General features: G+C 39.2%; 1 protein-coding gene across 2 annotated transcripts; it reads left to right on the forward strand.

Annotated features, from left to right (window-relative positions):
- Positions 1–10,568: 10,568 nt before the first annotated feature.
- CA3 (carbonic anhydrase 3) lies at positions 10,569–21,970 on the forward strand. Of its 2 annotated transcripts, none has more exons than XM_054292264.1 (7): positions 10,569–10,605; positions 10,684–10,881; positions 14,344–14,462; positions 16,423–16,550; positions 18,184–18,217; positions 20,516–20,671; positions 21,851–21,970. In XM_054292264.1, the coding sequence occupies exons 1-7, from the start codon at positions 10,569–10,571 to the stop codon at positions 21,968–21,970; spliced, it is 792 nt and encodes a 263-aa protein (XP_054148239.1). The 2 variants fall into 2 exon arrangements, with proteins under 2 accessions (XP_054148239.1, XP_054148325.1); XM_054292350.1 differs by having other exon boundaries at positions 16,423–16,515; positions 18,152–18,217.
- Positions 21,971–25,297: the final 3,327 nt, after the last annotated feature.

The raw sequence follows: 25,297 nt of genomic DNA on the forward strand, positions 1-25,297 counted from the left end.
AATTATGAAAGCAGCTCTTATGCAAAGTAAAAATAATAGAAAATATTTTATTATATATAACAGTATATATATAATATTATATATAACTATTTATTATATGTAACAAACACATGGCAATTCTGAAATACATGTGAGATATTTTGAGGTTGTTATTTCTGCAGGAGGTTGGACTCAGGTCCCTTCTAATTATCTCAGGTCCCTTCTAATCTGAGTCTTTTTATGGTTCTGTGACTGGAATGTTATAAAATACTTCTCTGTCACTATAAAAAATATTGGAACACTAGATAAGACTACTGAATTCCTGTTTATTCTATTTATTTTCTATGAACAGATTCAGGAATGTTAGATTGTGCTGTATAGAGAATATGTCCAGAATTAATGACAAGAAGAATGAGTCAGAGATGTGGGCATTGCCTTAGGAATTTTGAACATGGATGTGCAATGATTTTTATAGTTCATTAATTTGGATTAGAGCATACATAGATAATGGCTGTTCTCTGAATTTTTATCTGTGGTGTAAACCATCATGTGAATAAAGTGAAACAGCCAACAGTCCAAAACTTACCACTTTGTTAAGATAAACTAATAAAATTGAGAGTTCAGACATGTATATTTATAGAATAAAAAGAGTATCCAGTAAGTGATGGTGTGGGATGTTGCAAGATGGGGATGATCTGAGTTATTACAAACAGGAGACTAGATCTAAATGAAGTGGATTATAAAAACTATAATTAGCTAATGCTTCCCAAAGGCCTAACTGAAACTGTTGAGGTTTTTCCATTCCAAAGTGCATTACCATCCAGAGATCACATCTCATGTAGTAAGTACAGAAAGAAAAACAAATCTTAAACAAATAGTATTGTCTTTAATTATTTCAGAGCAATCTTTTAAACTTTCTGGAACAGATACTTTTCCTTTAATGATGCTGTGATTGCTGAAGGACTGTTTACTTATTATATATAACAAACACATTGCAATTAAATGTCACCAAGTTATGTTGATTTTATTTACATGCTTATAGATGATGATTTAATCTCTAGATTGTGCTGTAAATTCTGAAGAAGGCGGATGGGTTGGTGAAAAAAACCAGAATCCTTTGTCTTGTAAAAGCAACCTTAGTATTCTCAGGAATGTTTTCAGAGCTGTTTTATTTATTGTTTACAAATATTCACGTGTTAACATAAAAACTTGAGGAAGAATGGCTGTGTCTCTTCTGTGTGAATCTTATTCTGTGCGTAGAGAGTTTTCAAAGTCTGCAAATATGCAAGGGTTCAAGCCCTGACTAAGTGAAGGGGCACGGGATATCTTTCTTTTCACAGAGAGCCAGCAAATGTGTCCTGCCCTTTACTGTCAACACATGGATAACAGAGGGAAGCACCAGAGAAGAAGGAGGACTATGAGCAATGCCAAGGCTTTTCAGAAGTATGGTTAATGTGGTCTTACAAAGGACAGACAGTTTCTACCATCTGCTAGAGTTGTCAGAGAACAAAGAGTGCCTTGCTGAGACATCCATAGACTAAACAGGGAAGCTCAGGCTTGATTCTCCCACGTCTCCCCCAGCACACCCAAAGAACGTCTGGTAAGTTAATTCAGTAACAAGACCAAGTTACACTAATTTTTAAAATAAATGCATAGTTTCTTCAAATGCAAAGCTTTATGCGACTTTAAAAACAGACAACTGCTATTTTAAAAAACCTCCAATATCTGGAGTAAGTAAGATGTTATTTACCTGAACTGTGTATAAAAAGTGTAAAAGTATAAGCACTCCAGCTGAAACAAAGGATTTGGTGATGAACTTTAAATCCTTCATGTGCTTAAATTCTTGGTTAGGCTGCACTTTTGTACTAGAACACTTAGCTTTCCGGCAGCAGTTTGGAAGCAGAGGAAGGTCTTGCAATCATTTCATCCTATACAGCACAAATTTCTCTCTGTTGCAGTGTATCACTGGTCCATCGAACTCCTCTTTCCTGCCCCATTGTACTACAGAAATGAAAGCTTCAGTTCTTATGCCATAGAAGCGACTCACTGAATATTTGATTGTCTAGCAAATCTTAGTCTTTCTGAGTCAGTGCTAAGAGTTATTTTCTGTTTGAATGATATAAAATACAGCTTCTATCTGTAATCCATAAGGAGGTTTCCTTCCACAGGAAGATGTCTTGCCTTCATGGAGGCACAAAAGCTATAGTGGTGACTGTTGAAGCAAAGACATCAGTTTCTAATGTATCATTTTTCTGAAAACCAGCAGAACTCTTGTAATACAAAATGGCTCATATTTATCTTCACTCTTGCCATTGGGATCTGTATATAAGCATGACTGACTATATAAAATATAAACCTATTGTGGAAAAGCACATCCTGAATGTCTGTATTTCAGTATGACAGGATGTTTAGTAGCCAGTGTTATTAGATTTTAGTCTGTGTACTACCACCCAGAAAAGAAAAGTCATAATATTGCCCAAAGCAAAAGACTGCTGTCAAAGGTGATAAATCCAGAAGGGCTTAATGAAGGTGTTGTCTGTCTATGATGAAACAAGGAGACTCGGTTAGATGATTGCTAGCCCACATGAGAGTGCTTAAACTCTCAGAAATTGTGTTGGGTAAGGATTGCTTGACTTCATGGACTATGCATCCAGCTATTGAAGTGAAATTCTTTGTATTTCCTTGTGGCTTGGGTATATTATTGGTTATTTTACCGTAATAAATATTTTTTTGGAATTTTTTACAAGATTGCAATTTATTATTTTATTATATTCAAAGATATTGTCAAAGACATTGTCAGACCTTTAATGAGCTCAGAAAAGTAAAAATACAATGCATAATGCATTCAGCATCTCTGAATGCATAGCTAAATCAAATTTATAGCTAAACAAATGGTATTGGTCTTGGAATACACAGACGAAAATTGTTGGCTTGTTGCCCAATTGTGTGTGTAAGACCTATAATTGAAACACTAGGTTCATTGCCCCTCTCAAAAAAGGTATAGTGATACAAGGTTAGAAAAATATGTTCCGTGTCTAATGCCTTAAAATACTTTGCTGTAATTTCTGTAGAGAGCCTTTACAAAAAACATGTGGTTAAAGCTGGAATGCCCAGCCAGAAGCACATGGAAGAAGACTGAATAGTGAAAGTAACTTTACAAACACCAGTGTTTAGGGACACAAACTGACAAGTATTAACTCGAATTTCAGGTTGTTGTGCGTGCTTGATTTGCTGTTTGTTCCATCCAGCATGCTGCTTACCACCTACTTCTCTGCAAGAAAATAATGAAATAGGTTGGTGATGTTCTGTAATGGAGACACCCAGAATAGACCAGATTTACCCCTTCAATAAAGATGTTCCTGTAATGAGTAGTTAGCTAATATTTAGCACTTGTGTGGCTGTTTTGATGAATAACAGTTTGCAAGAATCATATCATTCATCTTTAACTCAGTCCTGTGAGGTAGAGAATAGGGTGCTGTACTCCCTGCAAGGCTGCAGCAATGTGAACAGTGGCCTGGGACTGACAACCACAGCTCCTCAGAGGACATTGCTGTTTGAGATGGGACTAAATTTAATGGCTTCCAATTTTTTGTCATATTCTTTTTATTACAGTTGTGCTGTCCTGGAGGAATCTGTATTTTGAATAGATGAGAAATCTTTCCTCTGTCCACATGGGGTGTTTGAGAAATTGGCAGATGCTGATTGACTATACAAGCTGCCAGGATTGATGGGCTTGAGACTTCTCATAGACATTTCCTGATCTGTGATTCTTCATTATTATATATTTAATCCTTATTTCTCCATTTCAGTTGAGCATATTTATTAAAATTACCCAGTAAGGTCTACTAACGAATGAGGTCTGTTTCATTTTGTACCTGGGTTGTGCAGTAGCGAACTGGTGCATTATTCATGTCTTCAGAGAATGCACCTGAACACAAACATTACATTGATCTCAGTTCTGAGTAAATCAAAAACATTTTGCAAGTCTAGAATGGTGGGCTATATAGACAGTTTCTTGGCATCACTAGAATTGAGGGAAAGACATCAAGCCAGCACCAAGCAAATGTGAAGAGCCAAAGAGAATTATTTATATTCTCAACTACTTTCCACAGGCAAAACCATGTTCTCCTCCAATGACAGCAACCAGGATCTGTGCCTGTGACAATCTGGGGAGGATGTACAATCACCACTGCTGGGGGGGCCAAAGTCTCTAGATCCAGATGGTTACCAGTGTGCTCTGGGTTAGCAGTTCCAAGCTAGGATAATAAAAGGCATTTCATTGTTCCTTATTACTGAACTCTTTATATGTTGGATTATAAGCCATGACTATTACTGCAGTAGCAGTGAAATAGCAAATATCAGTGGGCACCGCTCAGAGTCACTCCTTGGTATGATGCAGATACTGTTTTCAAAAAAGTCTGAAGTGCAGCCTAGTGCAACAATAATCACTGTTTTTCTTACAAGGATGAAGTATAATTGCCTTATTTACCTCTAGTTTGTCATATCAAAGCCCTTACTAATCTTTGCACACAGTTAGGAAGTTAGGAAGATTGGAGAATTCATGCTGGAAAATACTCTGCCCTTGCCTAGGAGGAAGAGTTCCACAATGACATAAAAGGCTTACTAACAAAAACCACACCTCTCAATCAGAATATTCAAACTGGCCTATTACATTTGACAGCTTTTATAGATACCCTGAAGCATCCTTAAGGTCAAGAGTAAAGAGCTTACTTCTGAAAATGTCTGAGTACTTTGTCCCTGTACTTCAAGCATACTTCTGTACCTCAGCACTGCTGTGAGTATGTAAGTTCACTGAAATTACTATGAGAATGAAAACATTTGGTTGGATCACTTAAAATACGTCTGGCATCAATCTTAAACCAGCCATGAAATCTTGGCCTCCATTCAGGTGATTAAAAGAAAAGAGTAGGATTGTGTTTTTCTTTTCAAAATACATAATGTAAAGATGCATTAAGCAACCAACGCATTTGTGGAGAGTAACACCACAGAGAAATTTTTGAAAAGAGACTGAGGAACATGAAGACACAGAAAGGTAGGACTAGTGAAAGACATACTAGCAAAACCTTTTTTTTTTGCACTGACAAACTACTGTGCTGAGTCATGCTAAACTGTGAGACAAACAGTATTTTTGCTAGCTGCACTGGCATCTTTCCAGTAGAGATATATTTTAGAATCCATAGCCCAAGCGTGTATGTGGTTCTAATAGAGAAAGCTGAATCTTGCATTGGAGCCCATCAAGATCCATCAGTATAAATTCAGATAAATGAGACTTAGAATGCAGAAGATGGAATCTGAGGATTTTGTCTGTAATGTACTGTGATGCACTACCAACTGCAAAATGAGGTACTGCTCTATTATTGTATCCCCAGACTGATTTTTAAAGATTAGATCATAGGATCATTGCATATCACTCTTTCAATCTGCTTCTGTCAATTCATGATAGAATCAGATTGTTGTTTTCTTACACTGCTCTGGAAAGAACATTAACACTCCCAGCCTATATTGTTTCTAGGTTACTAAAGGCTTTTTGTTACAGTTTTGTTTCCCCTCTTTTCTGGTAATACCTGCTGCTCAGAAAGTGTAACAAGCATGGGCTTCCTTATACTGAGTCCTTTTTTGTTACATACTGCTTACCCTTGCAATGCACATAAAATGTTTATACTTACACACATCCAGTTACTTTTTTGTTATCGACAGATGATTCTTTCAAAGGTGCTTTGTGGTCTCAGAGTGAAGTGTTGACTCCGTTGAAGTGAAGCACAGATATTGATAAATGGGATGTTATGCTCTGACCTTTAAAAGGAGCACAAATTGTATGGATTCAGAAGGACTAACTTTCTGAAAACTCTGGGAAACACACATCTCACGGAATTTCTGGAAAATATCTATGAGATGAAAACTCTTCTGCCTGCAAAGACCATATTTCAAGAGCTGGAAACACATGATTTTCTCATAAAATTCTCTTGGAGGAGGATGCATCTCACTGGAAAATATGCATGAAGTATTTCTGGTTTGGTGCATCATTAATTATATGATATATTTTGTTGAGATGCCTCTTATAGAACTTTTCTGAACTCCTCCAGCCGTGTTAGCATTTCTGTGGCCTGGTTAGGACTGTTCCCAAGCAAATGCTACTGCCAGAGTATCATGCAAGATAAAGGTCATACATAAAACTCCACCTCAATATAGAAGAGTTGCCAACCTGCTGGAATTTCCAAACAGGCACATATGAACCTTATAAAAGCAAACAGTACAGGTCAAACTCCTGTACTTGGATTATTTCAAGTCAGACTGTGCCAGTGTATATAAAAGTAGACAGCCCAGCTCAGATTTGGATTTCAGTGTGAGTGCCATACAAGAAAAGCCCTATGGGAATCAAGAGGAGAGTCATATTCCTGCAGAGTTTATCTGTTTAGTTTTTCAGATCTGGAAGAGGTGTCTGAAATACACACTATACTTTTGTTGTATCAGATTTGTATGTGATAAATAATAAATTTACTCTTTTTTTTTTTTTTAATGCTAGTACTTGTCCTTCAATCTGTGCTCATTTGAGTAGACTGCTACAAGGAAAGCTTGTTCATCTTTTTGTTCCTTTTGCTATATCTACAGTCTGGATTATTTTCATGTTTATTGTACCTCACAGACTAAATATTAAGTTTTGCAAATGGTATGCATGTTCTAAACCACAACAGAAGGATGATGGGAAAGGTCCTAAAGTCCAAACTGCAGACTACTGAGTTACACACCTTCTGAACTGGAAGATGCAGTAAAAGTCTGCCTAATCTTTGTCTAGAGGTGCTACACAAATAAAAGTGTTAATGTAGCTAAAAATCTAATTTTGTGTAAAACCAGCAAAACCAACCCAATGTGCTTCTTATTTTGCTTTGGCAGATCTTCCAGTAAGATCTGGCTGTCAGTAGGGGTTTCCATTCATTCCTACAGTGTTTTCCATAGCATGGCATGTCAGTGGAGGCATATGACAATTTGGCTTTTTGGCTGTGGCATGCCACCATGGCATCTCTCAATCAAAAGCACTGACATGCTTTTCTTGCACTGCCTGGCATGCAATGTGCAATATGTCAAAAAGCACTGCTGCCCCTTCCATACTGTGTATTACCAGATTCCTTTTTGTTGTACTGTTTTCTTCCACAAGCTATTAAATATAGTAGAATATATATTTATATTTAGATTGGCCACAGGCACTGAGCAAATGCTTTTGCTCATTTAATAGTGTACTGAATGTGGGCACACTCTGTGCTCCAGCAAAGCCCTTTGGATGAAATCACCCATGGGAAATATCCCTGAGCATGGTGAAACTTGGAAAACCTTAGCTTCAAGTAGAGACATTTTTGAATTTCATGCAGCTGGAATATTTCCCTCTGTGTGTCTCCTCACAGTCAGCCATTCCTAGATCTCATGCTGGCTCCTGGAGACAGCTGGAAATTGGCATGCTGAGGTGAAGCAGTATTTTGGTTGTTCTAGTTATTTCAAGTTATTGGCCAAGTCAGTCATGGCTGGCAGACCTCAAAACTGCTGCCAGTCACTTTTCCATGCATCATTCTCCTGTCCATGCTTTGTGTGCTCTGGGTAAAGCCATGGCTCTGAGCCATTTTCCAGACTCTCCTTATTCCTGCTTTCCATTCTCAAAAAAGAAACTCTCTATGACTTAAGGTAAGGTATTTTTGTAAGTGAGATAAGCGTGATTGTGCTTTTTGTTTAGCAGAAGCAGATGCAGCATCTGAACTGCACATCCAACAGATGGTGTTCCACAGGTGTAGCGTGTTATTTGTACTGAAGCCTCTGTTTCAAATTTCATTTAGGTAATAAATGTACAAACTCTTCTTTTGGATGAAGAGCACCTGGTGTGTTAGGTATCCAACAGTATCACCCTGTTTTACTTATTTTGATAATCTTTTGAATAAGCTGTTATCATCAGGTGCCCAACTGTGATTCTGTGATTGAGTGCCAGATTTGGGCAAGACCATTTCTGTAATTACTGAAATCCTGAACTTCTTTATGAATGGTGTAGATTGAACTTGTTATGCTCTTGCCTTTTCTATTTCAGATGACTGATAGCTTTTACATGTCCAAAGTTTACAAAATAGAAAGAAATCACTGTAATAAAGTTGTGAATGCACTAGATAATATCACTCTTAAATGTTTGAAGGTGTGACCTTTTCTTAATTAAAATGGCATTTCTATGACAGAAGTGTTTATTTCTTGGAAAAAACAACATTGTACAAGTTAGATAATAATGAATTTCTGAGACAATATCAAAATAAAAGAATAAAGCTAGATCCTAAGGAATGCAAAAATAATGTGATTCTGATTATCTCTTAAGGCAGATAATGCTACTACATTTGCTTTTTGCTCTACCTTTGATGAGGAAAGCAGCAGGAAAAGAAAGCAGTTGGTGAGACACTGTGGGATGACTCAGTGCCTGGGGCTGACTCCAAGTACCAACATTTGTCACTTGTGTGTAAGTTACTGCCTGGAAGGCACAACGTGCAGAAGCTGACAAAAAGATGCTCCTCTGGGTGCAACAGGACCAGCTCACTGGAAAGCTAGAATATGAAGACTTTCACTGTTGGATGGGACTCTTTAATAAAGAAGAATGTAAAAATTCTCACACGGAGAAATGAATTTAAATACAAGGGGAAGAACTGACTTGCATCTTTTTCTGTGTAATAAAAATCATGTTCCTCACCTCCACAAAGGGCTCAAATAAGCATTCTTTGTGTGTATGAAGTTGATTAGAAGTCTTTCTGAGATTTCCATGAACCTGTCCACTAAATCTGTCTGCTTATACAGACAGAAAATGAGCTGCTCCAATTAGAATTTTATGAGCTCACAAGTGTTTCTCTCTAGGCAGATGAGGTAAAAACCAATTCAAAAGGATTAATGTCTAAGCTTTCTGAATTAAAATTGCAACAGGTGTCAATTGTACATGCCTGCCCTTCCAACAAATGTGACATTATCCATTTGATTGATGACAGAGTAAAAAAAAAAAAGTTTTTTTTCCTTTTGTCCCAAAGTTCTCTTTTGAAGTCAAAAACATGTATTCTTCCATACCATTGTACCCAAGTCACCTCCTTGTATTTTCTTAATTGAATTCTACCTAAAGAAGATATGAGGAACTATGTTTCGAAGGCTACTTTGATGATGAATGTGTCTCTGTTCCTTTAAAGATAGTAAAAGGATGCCTCTTACAATATTGTGTGAGTTGCTAAGGTTCATCGAGTTTCAATTTGATGTATCTTCTCTATGTAAAAATACTATGTACATCACTACAGAAATTTTCTCAAATGCAGATTCCTAAGTGAGACACCTTGTCCAACCTTTGTCTCAAAGGACTAAGGATGTTTACTTATGATTATATTCAGAGCAAGAAGTAATTACTAAACAAATTTAATAAAGCAATTTTAGTTATGCTAAACAAAGTCCATATTTAGATATTTATTAGTTTAGCACAACTAGAAGGGGAAACTTTATCTTCCATCTGGTTTTGGGACATCAAATAGGACCAAGTTAGTCCTAAGCTCTGTATATTGTAGCTTCTCAACATTTTTCTTGTACCTCGCCAACACAAAGGGTAGAACCTCTCACAGCTGCAGGTTTATTTCCATACTGCATTACAGTGCTGATAGGTACAAGGAGCATTTGAACAAGTTCACTGCACCTCCATGGTTTGTGATGCTTCTTGACTGACTCTCAAATATTTAACTTGGAATAGTATTTAGTTGGAATTATGTAGTTTGAGTTTTTAGCTCAAGGTAGACAGAGTTGCAGCAGTGTTAGGAGGGACTGACAAAGCTATGGGAGATCACAATGAAGCTGGCATTTGAGACAAAAGCTCTGAATGTCCAAAATAGGTGTGCAGACAAAGCCAAATAACACAACCATACAGTCGCTAACTCCCCATCATCTGAAAACCAAATGCTCTCCTGACTAAAATACCCACCGCTAAGTTGCCTAACACAAGAAATATATTCGGTGCAAAGCTCCCTGTTTGAAGAACTGACTGGACAACATCAAACCCAAACTTGAGCCAATGGTCTGCAATGGCCTCCTTGGGGCTGCCATCGTGTCCCTTTGCTCGGTGGTTTTGCAGGCTGTGAGACATCCTTCCAGGCAGACACAGGGCCTGGCTGAGCTGTTGCACGGGAGCATTGGTGAAAGCAGGGAAGCGGCAGCGGGGGAGCCTGCCCGCGCTGGGAGCCCGTCCCGAATCACCGGGGCTGCCTCACGAACCGAGCTCCCTCCGTGCGCGGCCGGCGCTGGAGCAGCCGCTGGGCGCCCGGGCAGCCTCTGCTCACCCGAGCGGGGAGCCACGGCCCGGGGCCGGCTCGCTGTGCCCCGGGCTGAGCGGGGCGGGCACGGAGGGAGCCGCGGGGTCCCGCCGGCAGCCCCCGGCCTCCCCCGGGGGGAACGCGGCTCTGGCCCGCGGCCGCGCCCAGCCCTGCCCTGCCCAGCCCTGCGGGGAGGACGCGAGGCCGCGGCGCTCTATAAAAGCCCCGGGCCGGGAGGAGGGGACCGCGGCAGCGGGACGGGGCGCGGGCGGCGGCACCATGGCCCAGTCCGTGTGGGGCTACGACAGCGACAACGGTGAGCGGGCTCGGGGAACCGCGGGGCCGGCACGGCCCGGCTGAGCAGGGGCGACAATTCTTTGTCTTTGTCCCTCAGGACCCGAGCGCTGGCACGAAAACTACCCCCTGGCCAAGGGCGACAAGCAGTCGCCCATTGAGATCAACAGCAAGGATGTGCAGCACGACTCCTCTCTCTCCTCCTGGCACGCCAGCTATGACCCCGGGGCAGCGAAAACCATCCTGAACAACGGGCGCACCTGCCGCGTCGTCTTCGACGACACTTTTGATCGATCAGGTCGGTTTGTATTTTTGGGGGGTTGTTAGGAATCAAGGTTTGCAAGGCGCCGAGTATCAAAAAGCATCCTTTAGTATCCAGCCTGTGCAGGCCAGCAGAGAAAAGTCACTTGGGAACGTAAAAAATGTGCTGTGGGAGTTCATTCTGGTGGATCTGAAGGGGGACAGAAAGGCTGTTAGCTGCAGGGGAATCCCTCAAATACAGACACAGCTGGATGGTGGACTTCTCCCTGTGTCACCTCCTTCAACACAGACACCACATCTTCAGGGTTTGTGTAAGGGACAAGAGTGGTGCCCAGAGGGGTTTAGAAAGCTCTGAGGCACTTTGTAAACCAAAAACTTGTATATGCATTTCTGCTGACTATGATCTTGATTTCTTCTGCATGGCAATTCTTCAGGTACTTCAGAGCCTGAAAAAGTTATGAAAATAGCATTTATGTAAATACCATTTTACAGTTTCTGGAAAACTATGAAACTACTTTGTTATTTAATTGAGAGCAAGCAATCTCATAGATCTAAATTAAATTGTTCAAAACTTGATTGCAGAGCTCTATCTGTATAGCTCTGGATGCAGATAGGCGACAACTGTCAAAATGAATAATAAATTCACAATATCATATAATACAAAGACATCGCAAAAGCATGCAGTATTGATTCATCCTTCACCAAGAAAGAAAGCAATCTAATTAATGGAAAACAGCTACTTTCCTTTGTATTTTTGTGCATCTGTTTTGATGGCACTTGTATTGAGATTTTGTTCATAGTCAGCTATATCACTAATCGAATATATCCATAGTACATTGAAAAGATCACTTTTCTGCTTATCTTATGATGGGTCCCTTGTTTCCTGGATTTCTGTATTTATCATTGCAGCTGCTTGTTATTGTTCCATGTCTCTCAGATGGAATCTCAACTATTTAGAATGAGGACTGTCCCTAAGTTATATATTTTTATGGTCCTTTAGTATTCACTAGCACAGTTTCTACACAGTGGTCTCAAATTGCACTTTTATTACCACAGAAACACAGAACGGTTGGGATTGGAAGTGACCTTAATGATCATCTAGTTCCAATCATACCCTCATCACCACCTTCCACTAGACCAGGATCCTAAAGATGCATCCAGCCTGGCCTTGAACATTTCCAGGGATGGAGCATCCATGCTTCTTCATGCAACCTGTTCCAGTACCTCATCAACCTCACACTAAAAAATTTCTTCCTAATATCCAATGTAACCATACTCCCTTTCAGTTTGAAGACATTCTTCCTTGCCCCATCACTACCTACAAGTTCTGTTTAAAAGCCAGAATGCCCTCCAAAAGCTCTGCATAAAATGAATGCCATCCCTGAAAGCATGGGAATGAAATTGGTAATGAACATTTTCACATGGTGGCTCTGTTCTATCTTGACAGCTTCCTAGAGGCTGAAATGTTTTAGGCTGCTCAAGAAATTGTCTGCTTCCAGTTTGGCCAAACCAAATGCAGCCCTTGGTGCAGCGCTTCCTCTAAATCACCTTCCTTACTCTTCCTCCCTGTCTCTCCCCTCCCAGTCACTTCTGTTGTTCCAGTGTGTGCAGTCACTCCTGGCTGCCCTTACCTTCTGCAGGTTGCTGGGCAGTAATTTAGGACTCAGTTGTTTCATAGGCACATGCCTGATCAGAATCAAATACAATGCTTGACAGTTCTGAAAGACCACGAGGAAGAATTTTGAAAGACCACTTTACTACCTTCATTTGTTGGCTTCTGCAGTGCTAAGAGATGAGGATAAGCAACAGTTACAGATTCCATTTAAATTGGAAAAAGAAATATAGTTGAAGATAATTTTTTTTTTCCAAATACATTCCTTACACATGGAAGTATTTGAATGTCAGAAAGATTTGGTTTTATGCTAGAGAGATTTGTATGCTGTTATGAAGGGATGTTTTCAAGTTCTTCACAGTATTTTAGCTCTGGAAAGGGCAACCTGTAAGAAATGAGTGGTAAATGAGTTTCCAAACCTGGCACTGATTTAGCTTTTAAATGTAGGTAGATCACATAAATCCAACTCCTGCCTCCCATTGATTCCACTGTAAAATGGCAATCAAATCCTTTTGAGGAGTTGGGCCTTAGATTCTATGCCTTTTTTGTCCTATATTAGAAGGTCAAATAATAATAAGTATTTTTCCATTGAAGGCTTCTACAGAAATTTTACTCAATATTACTCAATATATTACTCAATACTATACTGAATTATGATTATTTATGTATGAACAAAGTAAAGAAGTAAAGTAAGAGGAACTACATGCTTAAGTCTCAACAGTGTTTTTCTTCTGTCCCTCCTCTTGATGGTTGTGACATTTACCAACTAAAAAGGGAAACTGCAAAGTTAAACCTTTTGCTCTGTGTAGGTATTCCAACTTGTAGGATATCAAGAATTCATTTGAGACCATTGGGCAAAAGAGGATTTCAATGTTAACTTTGAACTTCAAAGCTATTGGTAGAAGTTCAAACTTGAATGCTATTTAAACAAGGCCTTCTGGCACTGCAGTTGTGAACTACATTATCAGCTTTCTGTGTAAGGAAACACGACTCATTCCAACCTTAGGTAATGAATGAAAAATACGTTTGAGAGCTTATCCTCTAAGCAGTCCCTGCTCAAAAGAATCTCCAGGCTGAAAGAGCAGGTGTGATGTTTTGAAAGTCAGAGTTGATGTCAACTGTCAGACTGATGCATGGTCAGCATTATTTGGCTAAGAACAGCAGAAGTAACAGCTACCTAATTTCCCTTTTTGGCGGCTCAAGAACAATTTTCTAATTCACTTGACCTACACTTTATTGTCTTCCCTCACTTCCAAGAAATAGATAATTTTAAATTTTTAATATGTTTTTTAGAAACAGCTAACTATCTGTAACTATTGTGTTGATGCCTTGTGAAGACTGACCTAGAGTAGAGACTAGATGGAGGTAAAGAATAAAGTAGGTACTTATTAGAAAGCTTTAATGGATATACCTTGGGCAGCACAAGGTGACCTGTAAAAAATATGCCAGTCATGGACTGGAAATACTTTCTGAAGCACCTTTTGGTTAATTTAATGGCCCTAACACCAATCTTTTTTTAAAAGACCCTTTCTTGACAAGAATCACCTGTGAACACCCCCTTCTCTCTCCATACCAGGAACTGCAGTGCGTCCACTTGCCAGGAGAAAAGGGAAGGTTGGGCAGCTGGGCTTTGACTCTGTGCTTGACTCACAGCACCCTCCAGTTTTCCCATGGAACAGAACTCCCGATAACACAATTTAGCCGCAGCCACGTAAAGTGGCGAGCGGTGCGGGCGCCTGGCGGCGCGCTGGCTGCAGGAGGGAGCCGCGGGGCGGTGCCGGTGGCGGTATCGGTGTCGGTGGCGGTGTCGGTGCCGGTGTCGGTGCCGGTGTCGGCGCCGGTGCCGGTGTCGGTGTCGGGGCTGACGCTGCCGTGTCCCCCATGCAGTGCTGAGGGGGGGCCCGCTGAGCGGCGCCTACCGCCTGCGCCAGCTGCACCTGCACTGGGGCTCCTGCGACCAGCACGGCTCCGAGCACGTCATCGACGGCGTCAAGTACGCGGCAGAGGTAGGGCGGGCTCCAGCAGCGGCGTTCCGCGCTGGAATTCGACTGGTTTCGCATCTGAACACATTAACCACGCTCCCTCTTGGAAGTGTTTAGCTACTGATTTTTCTGCGCCTGTGAAACTCGTGCATACTGCTTAACATGCCGTGGGATAAAGTCGCATCCGCCAACAAATGTATCCCTGCAAGTATCTACTAACACGGATTTCTTCACGCGGGAGTTTATTGCTGCTATCTTACAATGTTTCAAAAATATTTGCGACGAAGCAATCTGTTATTTCCAAATAGGAAGAGCTGCTGAAGGGTTTTTTTGGCTTTTAGTCATTTCTGGTATAGCTTGAGTTACCAAGTTAGTTTCAAACGAATAGAAAAACTCACCAAAATCACATTTGATAAGCTGACATTCAAAATCAGATCCGTCTTAAAACTGGTTCAGAACATGTTTTAGTTTCTGAACATCTCAGCTTTAAAATAGCTGGGTTTATTTTCAGGAACCACAGAAAATATGTTTGGGTTTTGTTTATTTGGTTTTTATTTTTTTTGTGTAAACCACTGCAGGGCTGTTGTCCTAGTTTGTTAAATTTCATGAATGCTTTAGACCCTGAAGATTTTTTTCAGGTCCTAAATGTAAGTGAATTAGCTATTGAGGGTAGAGAATTGTGAGCAAACGCTGCCTCCTTCCACCACCTTATTTGAGAATAGGCTCAAAATACATACCCATGCCCACAAAAATCCTGCAGTGCTGTTTTCCTGCCTTCCAGCTACACTCTCAAGGCCCAGAGCTTGGAGAAGCTTTGCCCACCTCTCACAGGAGAAAACTGAGGCAGATATTTTCAGCGTCAATGTGCACAGACATTGCAGAGAGGACTGCAGTGATGGCTTAGGATTTTTTTTCCGTTCCTTAACCACAGCTAATCTTTGCTGGTATTCTGCTTTCTGTGGTCAACCAAAGAGAAGAAAATCTGCTTCCTCAAACTATTTCTTGGCTAGTTCAAGCGCAGATTTTTATTTTACTTTTGTTAGCAGTACTCATTGATGGGGGAAGAAAGCCTGGAATTTATGTACTTTGGCTAAATTGCAACCAAAGATATATGATTGCTCCATCTTTATCCTTAGCATTGAAATCCTTATCCTCAAGAGAAAAGAAACAGAGAACTATAGAGTCATTCATATTCAAGACAATTTTTTTTTTGTTATTTTAAATAAACTTTTAAAAGATACTTTCTCTTCCCCCGTATGACTGTGTTCCAATGCACCTTAATCTGAGATTGCGCACTGCTAGTTGCAGCATTTGTAGCTTTATGCATGAGCTAGAGATTTTCTGGACAGGGATTTTTTGAAAATATTTTTCAAATTTTTTTAAAAATTTGAAATATATCCTGAAAGTACAGCATTGTTGAAAGTTGATATGAGAAAAAAAAAGGTCACATTATATCCCACAGTAGATAGGAGAAAGAAATGTCAGATTATATCCCCACTCCCTTCCAGTACAATGTGCTGACAGTAGTAAGAGGTACAAACCAATAACGTATGCATTACATACAACCCAGTGTAAATCCCTGAGCTGACATCTGCATAACCTGAAGATCTAAAAATGTACTTGAGATGAAGTGCATGTCAGGAGGTGTTTTATGCACTGCATGTGTGCATGTCATGTGCTTGGATTAAACTATTTATAGTTGCATTGTCTGATATTATGTGGTAAACTCAATTTTCTTTGTTCTATGCTTCAATTAGATGCAAAGCAATGCTTTATGGAAAGCAAAAGCATATAAAAGCATGGGAACAGCAGTAAGAAATACTTACATTGAGTTTTCTTTTTCATGTCCATTCCTTTACTCACTGTGTACCAGAATATTTTCTTAATTTAATTTAAAGTGAAGATTGTGCTGTTAACAATTTCTTGTATTTAAAACTGAGGTTTAATTGATTTTTAGTTAACTGATTTTTATTTATGATTTTAGTTACATATGGTGCACTGGAACCCAAAACACGGTAATTTTGCTGGAGCTTTAAAACAACCTGATGGTGTAGCTGTTGTGGGAATTTTTCTGAAAGTAAGTAGGAAATATTCAGTCTTTGTAATTTTTTTGTATTTTTCCTCTTTCTCTAGGGCCTGGGGAAATGTTACCATTGTTTTTTCCTGCACTGCAGCCTTTTCCTGTGGTGTGGACTGGGTGAGGAGGAGGGTCTGCATAGGCTGAATGTTTCCTCTCATCTTTTGTGTCTTTTGGCTGCTAGCAGGTGTTGTATCTGCCTGTCAGCAAGGTTATGTTGACTGATTCCCTTCTCTGGTCTCTCATTGATTCCCACACAAGCTAGGAATCAAAATGAATTCAATGAACCTACTCCAAAAAGAAAGAATTGATGGTAAAATAAGACCACTCAACATTCTAACCTTGAAAGACAGAAATTTTTAAACAAAATAATACTGCACCAGTATTTTCAGATCGATTTTTTATAAACTCAACAGAAAGAAAGTAATCCTTGTATCAGATCTACATGTGGTCTAGGACATTGAAAAATGCTAACGGGCACACAGCCTAATAGTGATAAAGTACAGAAACTTCAGTCCTTTCAGCTGCAGGTGGGCATTTCAGCTTGAACACATCAGGGAAGAGGTGTCCTTTTATTGTTTTATCACTAGTAAGTGGCATTTGTAAAAGCAAGAGCAAGTGGATGTAATTAATTTTGCTACAGTGTCCCTGGACAGACTGTATGCAGTGTTGTTTTAATTCTATTACACTGTGAGCCAACCTGACCTTTTCTCTTGTGGTTAGTCAAAATTGAAGGTCAGCACCTGTCCAGATTCTCCCCTATGACTATGTCCTTCAATTCTTTTGTCATTTCTTTTGGTCTATTTTAAGCTAAAGCTTTATGTTGTCAAACACAACTTAAAAAGCACACCACTATATTCCTGTTAACCATGCTAACAGCTAAAAGATCTAGAAAAGTAAGTAGTATCATTGTCTTCTTGGGCCCTCTTTCCCTGTTTCCTTCTTGCTCTTTGATGAATGAGTGGTTGTTTTTCTCTGAATTTGTCATTTTCCATTACTGGGTTTTAGGATACTACTAAAACAGGATAGAATTACCTTCTGAGAAATTGAAGTTAATCGATTTTGGAACAAGACATGGCAATAACTGTACATCTTACTCATGCTGCCTTCACTCTTCTGGGAAGTCAAAGCTTTTGGAAGTGCTAAATGTCATGAACACAAGCAATAAAGTTACCCCTCTACCTTATAGCTTGAGGTCATCTAGACATGAATTCATGGCGTCTTACATCAAGTCTGATCATTGTGTGTGTGTGCTGCAGAATGAAGTGTCTGCAGGAACTACAGCCCTTCAGGCTATCAAGACTTTGCCAAGTGCTCAGACATCCCACGGTGGCTGTGGGCTACTTTTGAAGCAGGAGCCAAGGGCTAAGCCCTGGGTAGTGACACTGAGTGTGCAGCCCATTCCTCAGACAGGCGTGATGCCTTGTAGCATCCTTCAGCACATGTCCAAATTGCAAAGCCAGCCACTGGAGTCTGCTATTTTGGATGTTCTCTGAACACACATAATTTTCTGTCAGTCCCTACTGGATTCTCTGAGATTGCTGCTGCCTAATGTGGCAGATGGGATGTGCTGAATTTATTTCAAATACTGCGGAACGTGATGAAAAACATACAGGATTTGTGCTTTGCGTTACAGGTTGGGCAAACTCCCAAACCAGAAATGAAGAGAATTCTTGAAGAAATTGAAAACATTAAGACGAAGGTATCAAAACAATTTTTTTGTGATATAAAAAGAAATTTCTGTAGCTGGAAAGCCACAGAAGCAGGAATCAGTAGTTCAGATTCATATTTTGGCATAGTTTTGATGCCAAACCATAGCACCAGAGATGATACATTTTACTGTGGGGCATGATTCTTTCTTTTGCTTAATTAAATATTTAACTCCTCACTTCTGCAACTATTCTTGTTGAAGATGATTTTTTTATCAATCCTTGCATACATAGTTAATAGTCTTATTGGTACTGCTCTGCAAAAAATATGCCAGTGGGCCAATACCAAGACAAAATTAAAAGTTTTTTGAATTTGAAGACAACAGTGGCCAAAAAAAATTGCACATAGCAGAGTCAGAAATTTAGTTAGCCTAAAATGAGAAGAAACTAGTAGCAATTATGGAACAGCCAGTGTAAGGGAGATTAAAAATGTTACTAGTTTTAAGAAGGAACTGTATTGATAAGAGGAACTACATGGTGCAGTTCCTGCCCGGTCCTAAGTTCTCTCTTCCTATGATACTAGCTCAAATAGCATTGCAAATACATTCCAAACTGTTTTTCAGTTAAATTAATGATCTAAGGCACCAATCCATGGATCTATTTCATGGATACAGCTGCTGAAGGGAGTTATTTGCAGAGAACTGCAATATTGCATCTATTGTCACTTAGCATTATCATTTACAATAAACTTAATCTCTAGGTGTACTTTAACAATTATACTTCATTATAAGCTTTGTGATTCTAATAATACTAAAAGTTGTTGTTTCTGTTTTTTTTTTTTTTTTTATTTCACCTTAAACGTGTTACCAGATCACCAAATTTGTTGGCATTTTCTTACAAATTTGCCAGAATTCCTTGCATTTAACGCATGTATGTGTGTACTGCCATTGATGTGCAGGTCTGAGCCTGACAGCTCTTATCTCCTTTGTAAGAGTCATGCTAATTTTATTTTTTCAACACAGTTTTCAAAAGCAATTAAGTTGTTTCTGCTGAGGCAACTGAAGGTTATTTTTTTCACCCTATCCTTGCCCCTGCCTCAATGTGTCAATGGTATCTCTTTTTATGGCTTTCTCTCATAATGACTATATCATTTTTTTGGCCATTTACATGCAGCAGTTCTGGAAAAAGCAACAGTTGAACTAAAGCAGAGAAAGATAAGTGCATATACAAAGAACCACATATTGCATTTTTTCTCTTATTTATTTTCTGTCATCACATTTTCCCAAGATTACTTATTTTCAGAAAGATTAATGGGTGGTGTTGCTGATGTATTTATCACACATGCAGTTTCAATTGCTCTGATGCATTACAGGTGAAGGAGTTGGTCACTGTACTTTATTTACTGAAAAAGCACAATTTTGTGAATTTATTTGCAAATTCATATTGAACTTACAGCACAATCTTTTCAGGAGGGTGCAATTGGAGTCACTCTTTCTACTCTTAATTTGTGCAATGATGCATGGAAACAATTTCAGCTTCTGCCACTCACTTTGTTCTAATCTAGAGAAGATTCTCCATGATAGAAGAAGGAAATAGGAATAATATATCTTCCTTCCCAGAACTGTATCCAAAATATCAATAGAGAAGTGAACTGCATTTCCTTGGTTAGTTTTTGTTGACCAGAGGGAACAAGGAATACTCATCACAGTCCTGTGGAGTTACAATCCTATTTGGTGGCAGACTTAGCAGGAAATGTTGTCTGATGTCTGCTTTCTCCCTTGTCTGGTGGTAATCACCTTGAATTGTAAGATATTTAGGACCCAGTACTCTTACAAGAAATAGTTTAATTTTTTACTAAGTGTAATAGCACCAACAAAAAGACTGAGTATGTCACCATGAATATATAACTAGAGCAAAATCTTGGGAGGAGAGAGATGCAGATTTAAATTCCTCCAGACAGAAGAGGAGACTGTAACGAATCTGGGATGAATGCTTGGCCACTATCCTGTTGGATAAAAAGGGTAACAGTTCCAGCAATGCCACAGGCTTTAACTTTTATCCTAATGGCCCAAAATAAAACACAATTTTGATAATTCCAGAATAGAAAAATGTAAAAATTAGTTTGCTTTAATGCCACACAATTCAGCTTGTAACTTCTTTTAATTTATGAATGTAATCAAAATGTCATTTATTACTAATTGCTGGGATAGTGCTTGACAAGAAGAAAAGGAGATTGATTTCTTGCATGAATCTTGGTATTTAATTGCTTCCTTTATAATAACGTAGATACTGATGACTTTTAAGATGCAGATCTCTAGACTTACTGCAGAGAAATTTTTTGTTTCCCTAAGGGAAAGGAGGCTCCTTTTCTGCACTTTGATCCTTCAATTCTTTTCCCCAAATCTCGTGACTACTGGACCTACCATGGTTCATTCACCACACCCCCCTGTGAGGAGTGCATCACTTGGATTCTCCTGCGGGAGCCAATTGAAGTCAGCTCAGACCAGGTAAACTCCAGCCAGTTCTGCTGCTCCTTTTCCAGTTCTCAGCAGTGTCTCAGTATGCCAGGGGGATGATTTGCAAGCCCTTGCACTTTTTGATAGGGGAAGCTTTAGCTGTGGACAGGGAGAAACTGCCTGCAGAATGGACTGTTGAAATGGGCTGTGAAACTGACCCCGAGAATCAGGTGCCCTTGCAGGACCCTTCCTGGAACAGCCTCAGCAGTGGTGTTCTTGGGATCCAGAAAACCTGCTAAGGCAGAGCCTTAGCCACAAAATTCAGCCATCATGGAAGTCTCAGCTCATTCTACGTGCTTTACAATTAAGTGGAAAGTGAGATTAATATTTTGCTGCTTTCCTAGTTTAAGAAATTGCTGGTCCAGGCCTTGACTTCTTAAAAGCTTTGAGTGAGCAAGATCAAACAACCTACAACCTACAAACCTGAACATTCATACAAATTAATGTACCACTTGCATTTACAGACCAAAAAAAAAAAAAGCCTGTCTGGATAAGGTGACATTTTTAGTTCTTGTGTCAAAAATTTTGGCTATTTATACCACTTTCTGCTTCAGCAACACAAGTCAGGGTATATCCTTTCTACTGAAATGGCTGTTTTCAAAATAGATTTATTTTGCATTTGGATGAAAGGGTAACAATTAACAACAATTATCAACACTGAAATTAGGTTAATTTGAATAACAGCAGCTGAGTGCTGAATTCATGATTCAATTTAATAATCCAGTTGGCATATCTCTGCCTTACAGATCGAAATACAAACTTCTGCACCAGCTTTTTCTATCACTGCCTTGCACTGGCATAGGTCTGGATCTTCCTTCACAGATAGCTGTATTTTCACAAGGTATTTGCCTGCTGTCCAGCTCCAGCTGGGAGCTGGCCCTATTCTTTTTCCACACTGTGGGCGTGAATCAGAGAAAAATCCAAAAGAAGCCCAGGCAAGGGTCAGATGATGAACTGCTCTGTGGATGAAGAGTGTGAAGATCCACAGAAACAGTGCCAGCTCCTGGGCTGCAGCAATCTTTATCAGCAATCCCAGCATTGTTAGCGACTGTCGTTGTCATTGTGTGCTTGTGACTTCACAAGAAAATTCCCTTTTCATCTCAGAGTTTGTTCTAGGCAGTAAGGTCTACAGTGCTTCCACATGGACACTTGAATTTTTCTTACTTGCAGATGGCAAAGCTCCGTAGCCTTTCCAAGAACTCTGAGAATGAACCTGTGAGCCCTCTTGTTGACAACTGGCGCCCACCGCAGCCCCTGAAGGGCAGGATAGTGAGAGCCTCGTTCAAGTGAAATCTCAAGTCTCACTCTGCTGAACCTGAGTGAGAAAATCCCTACATCACAAAAGTGTAGTTAGTTTTTCGCTGTCTACTGCTTTTCCTCTGGATCCAAGTCTGTGTTTCTCAGTTTGAAATTCGGAGTGGTAAAAATAAATCTGTTTTTAAAAGCAGAAGAATACTGTATGCAAATACTAAGCATAATAAGCAAATGTGAGAAGTAATGATTCTTGACCAAAAATGCCTCAGCATTTATGGTCACTTCTCTGCCTTGTAGTCTTATAAGAAAAACAGGCTCAGTTTCAATATCTAAAATTAAGTTCAAATGCAATATAGTAAGGCAAAAAAATAACCAGTAGTTCAGGAAAGCAGAAGTAATGGTAGATGAACAGGTGGGAAATGCCTGTCTGACTGTGATCTTGCTCAGACACCCCACCCTCAGAGGAGACATCCAAAGAATAAGTACCCTTTTAACATAACAGGCTTTCCCTTCCCTGTCTTGCTCATAGTTTTTTATCCAAGATTAGATTAGTGGTCTGAGGGTAAAATCAGGCACACTCAGTTTCTGAGTGAAGAAGAAAAGAGACTTTGCTGTCATTTCAGCATTTGCTGTCTCCAGCATATCCTGCTCCTGCCATTGTTGATCTTTTCTTCTTTCACTGCTGCTGTTACTTCACCCACCCAGTGTAGAGTCCTGCTGGTATCACATTGCCTTGTATTTAGCATATCAACTTTAGTACTGCTGAGGGAGAAGTGCCTTTCTTCTGCTGCTCCATGTTATCTCCCAGAATGATGGATTTTTGATGCTTTGCCTGCTTTCTATATTTGACACCTTAATAGTTTCGCCTGTTAGGGATTTTGTTGCATAAGGAAAGGATCTCTCTGGATGATTCATATGTGTCTCTTGGGAAAAATCCAGATTAAGTCACCTAAGAGTTTGTTTATTTGACTCTGTAGCTGGAGAATATAAATGGATTCTGTTTGGCTCAGTTCCTTTGTGGGGAGACACATCAGCTTTCAAATAAGATCCAAGCAAGGAATCACTGGCAGACACAAACATCTATATCAACTTCCCCTGTCCTTCATCATGTACACTTCATCATTTCAGAGTACAAGTACCATCTAGGTTGAACCCACACAGAGATCATGTGAATAAAGATCTACATTATATTCAACACCCAGGTGATTATTCAGTATTGGACATAGAGGAGATTGGATGGTCAAAGGTGGTGCATAAATCCCACTGCACGGGCAGCTTCTGGGCTCTCTGTGTTCCTGTAACTCATAGGAATGGTACTGTAGGTAGCAGTGGGTGTTCTTCTGGAGATGTTGCCACAAACATGTTCACAGCAGCATTTGTGAGGGATATGTCAAAGTCTGAAAAAAACCAGACTACAAATGGCTGGAACAGGCATTTCCCAGTTTGTCTTAATTATTTCACTTTCGCTTTATTAGAAAAAGGGTGCTCCAACAGGGAAGTAATGAATAGGCAACACTGGACAAATTCTGCTGTTATTACCAGTACAATTCAGTGAGAACCCAGAAATTAAACTGAGGACAGATTTTGATCCTTTTTATTCATTTAGAATTGTTCTAAGGAATACTAAATTCCCATTGAAAGTTAGTATTTTAGTTTATTAGGATTGCATTAGGATCTTATTTTGCTTAGTATAAAGCAGTTTCTTTTTAAAAATTAAGTTTATGTGAGTAGAAGCTAAAGTATTGATTGAATCCTGTTTACAAATGTTTTGGCACTGGCTTGATTTTATCAGAAGATCAGCTTTTGGTATTATGAGTGCAGCACTTGTAAAGGTATTGATTTTAGGAGTCCCTTAGATCTTTAAACTTTGGATCTGTAAATCTTCTCAACACATAAAAATGTTATACAGAAAGCTCATAAGTAACAATTTTTTTCTACTGTACTATGTCTTATGTGCAAAATGCCTTCTCACATCCATATGAGGTTGATCTTGGTGATGAGAAAATTTTAACACAACTGAGACAAGGGTTTGAGACTTTTGACCTAAAAGCCATTGACTGTGATGTTTTAATCTCTTGTTATTGAAGCAATAAAACAAGGTTAGTTGTCTGCACTTGAAATAACTGCTTTTATGTCTTGAGAGAATCAATAAATTGACTTACCTAAAAAATAAATTGATTGCTGTTTTTATGCTAAGTGATGACTGAAAGTAGCAAAAACTTAGTAGAAAACCTTGCTGCTCCTTTCTTTGATACATATGCTTGTAATCCAAGGGGAACAGACATTTTAGTACTTTTTAGCTGTTGGAGTTTAGGAAAAGAAGCACTTCAGTTAGCTGAAATGTTACATAATTCTGAAAATTCCTGATTAGTTTATACTTTTGAAGCACACAAACTTCTTAAAGAATAATTGCCTGCAAAGCAGACAATGAGTGCACATTGCTTGGTTTGCATGTTTCCTCCACTGCTTTTGAAAGGTACAATAGGCAGAAGCTTATGAACTACTGAAAGAGTGGTTTTGGTTCCAACAACCAACATTTGGTTTGTATGTTGGCAAAAAGGAAAATACAGTCTGAAATTTATATTGCTTCCTCATGTATCTCCTCTGATGCCATTATCTCTTCAAACTATTACTACACAAAAGTATCAGCCTCACCGAAAATATGCTTTAAAGTTGTTTTTTTCCCTTGAAGAATAAAGTGCACACAGTTTTGTTCCATTGCCTTTCTTCCTTTGATGAAAAGTGTAGCTCAGAATTGATTACCTTGGTGACAAAATCAGAATATGTGGATTCTAACCCTGCTGCCCCATGTATCTTAGAGAAAACAAACAAACAAACCCAGTAAAAATCCTTATGAATTTAGTGCCTATAATGTATATATTAATTAGAAGGGCATCCAAGTGATTCACATTGATTACCACCAATGAGGTTTTGACAAAAACTTGCCCAGTTTCCCACACCTCACAAGAGAAATTACTAGAAAAATTAAAAGCTTATTGCTGTAGTTTCAAAGCTTTTATTTACTAACTGAAACAGGTATCACCATCTTTCAGTCATGTGTAAACTTGTAGCTGAATTGTGAATTCCTGGTATGGCACTCATGTACAACCAGCTATAATGCTACATTTTTAAAAATAATTTTCATGTTCAAAATATATTTTCATTTTTGTAGTAGACTACAAAATGAAAATAACATGTATCTTTTTTTTTCTGTATCTCAAAGAAAGATGCTCCTGGATGTCCTTGCTGATGCTTCTGTGCTGAGTAATCAGCATTGAAGAACATTCATATTGTCAAGGAATTGGACAAAATGGAACAGTATCTGTTTCTTCCTGAGGCATTTTGTCCCATGCCTCAGCAAAG

This window comes from Melozone crissalis, unplaced genomic scaffold, assembly GCF_028551555.1.
Source record: "Melozone crissalis strain CALT ecotype California unplaced genomic scaffold, PUWL_Pcris_2 ptg000002l_1, whole genome shotgun sequence".
Taxonomy (NCBI): domain Eukaryota; kingdom Metazoa; phylum Chordata; class Aves; order Passeriformes; family Passerellidae; genus Melozone; species Melozone crissalis.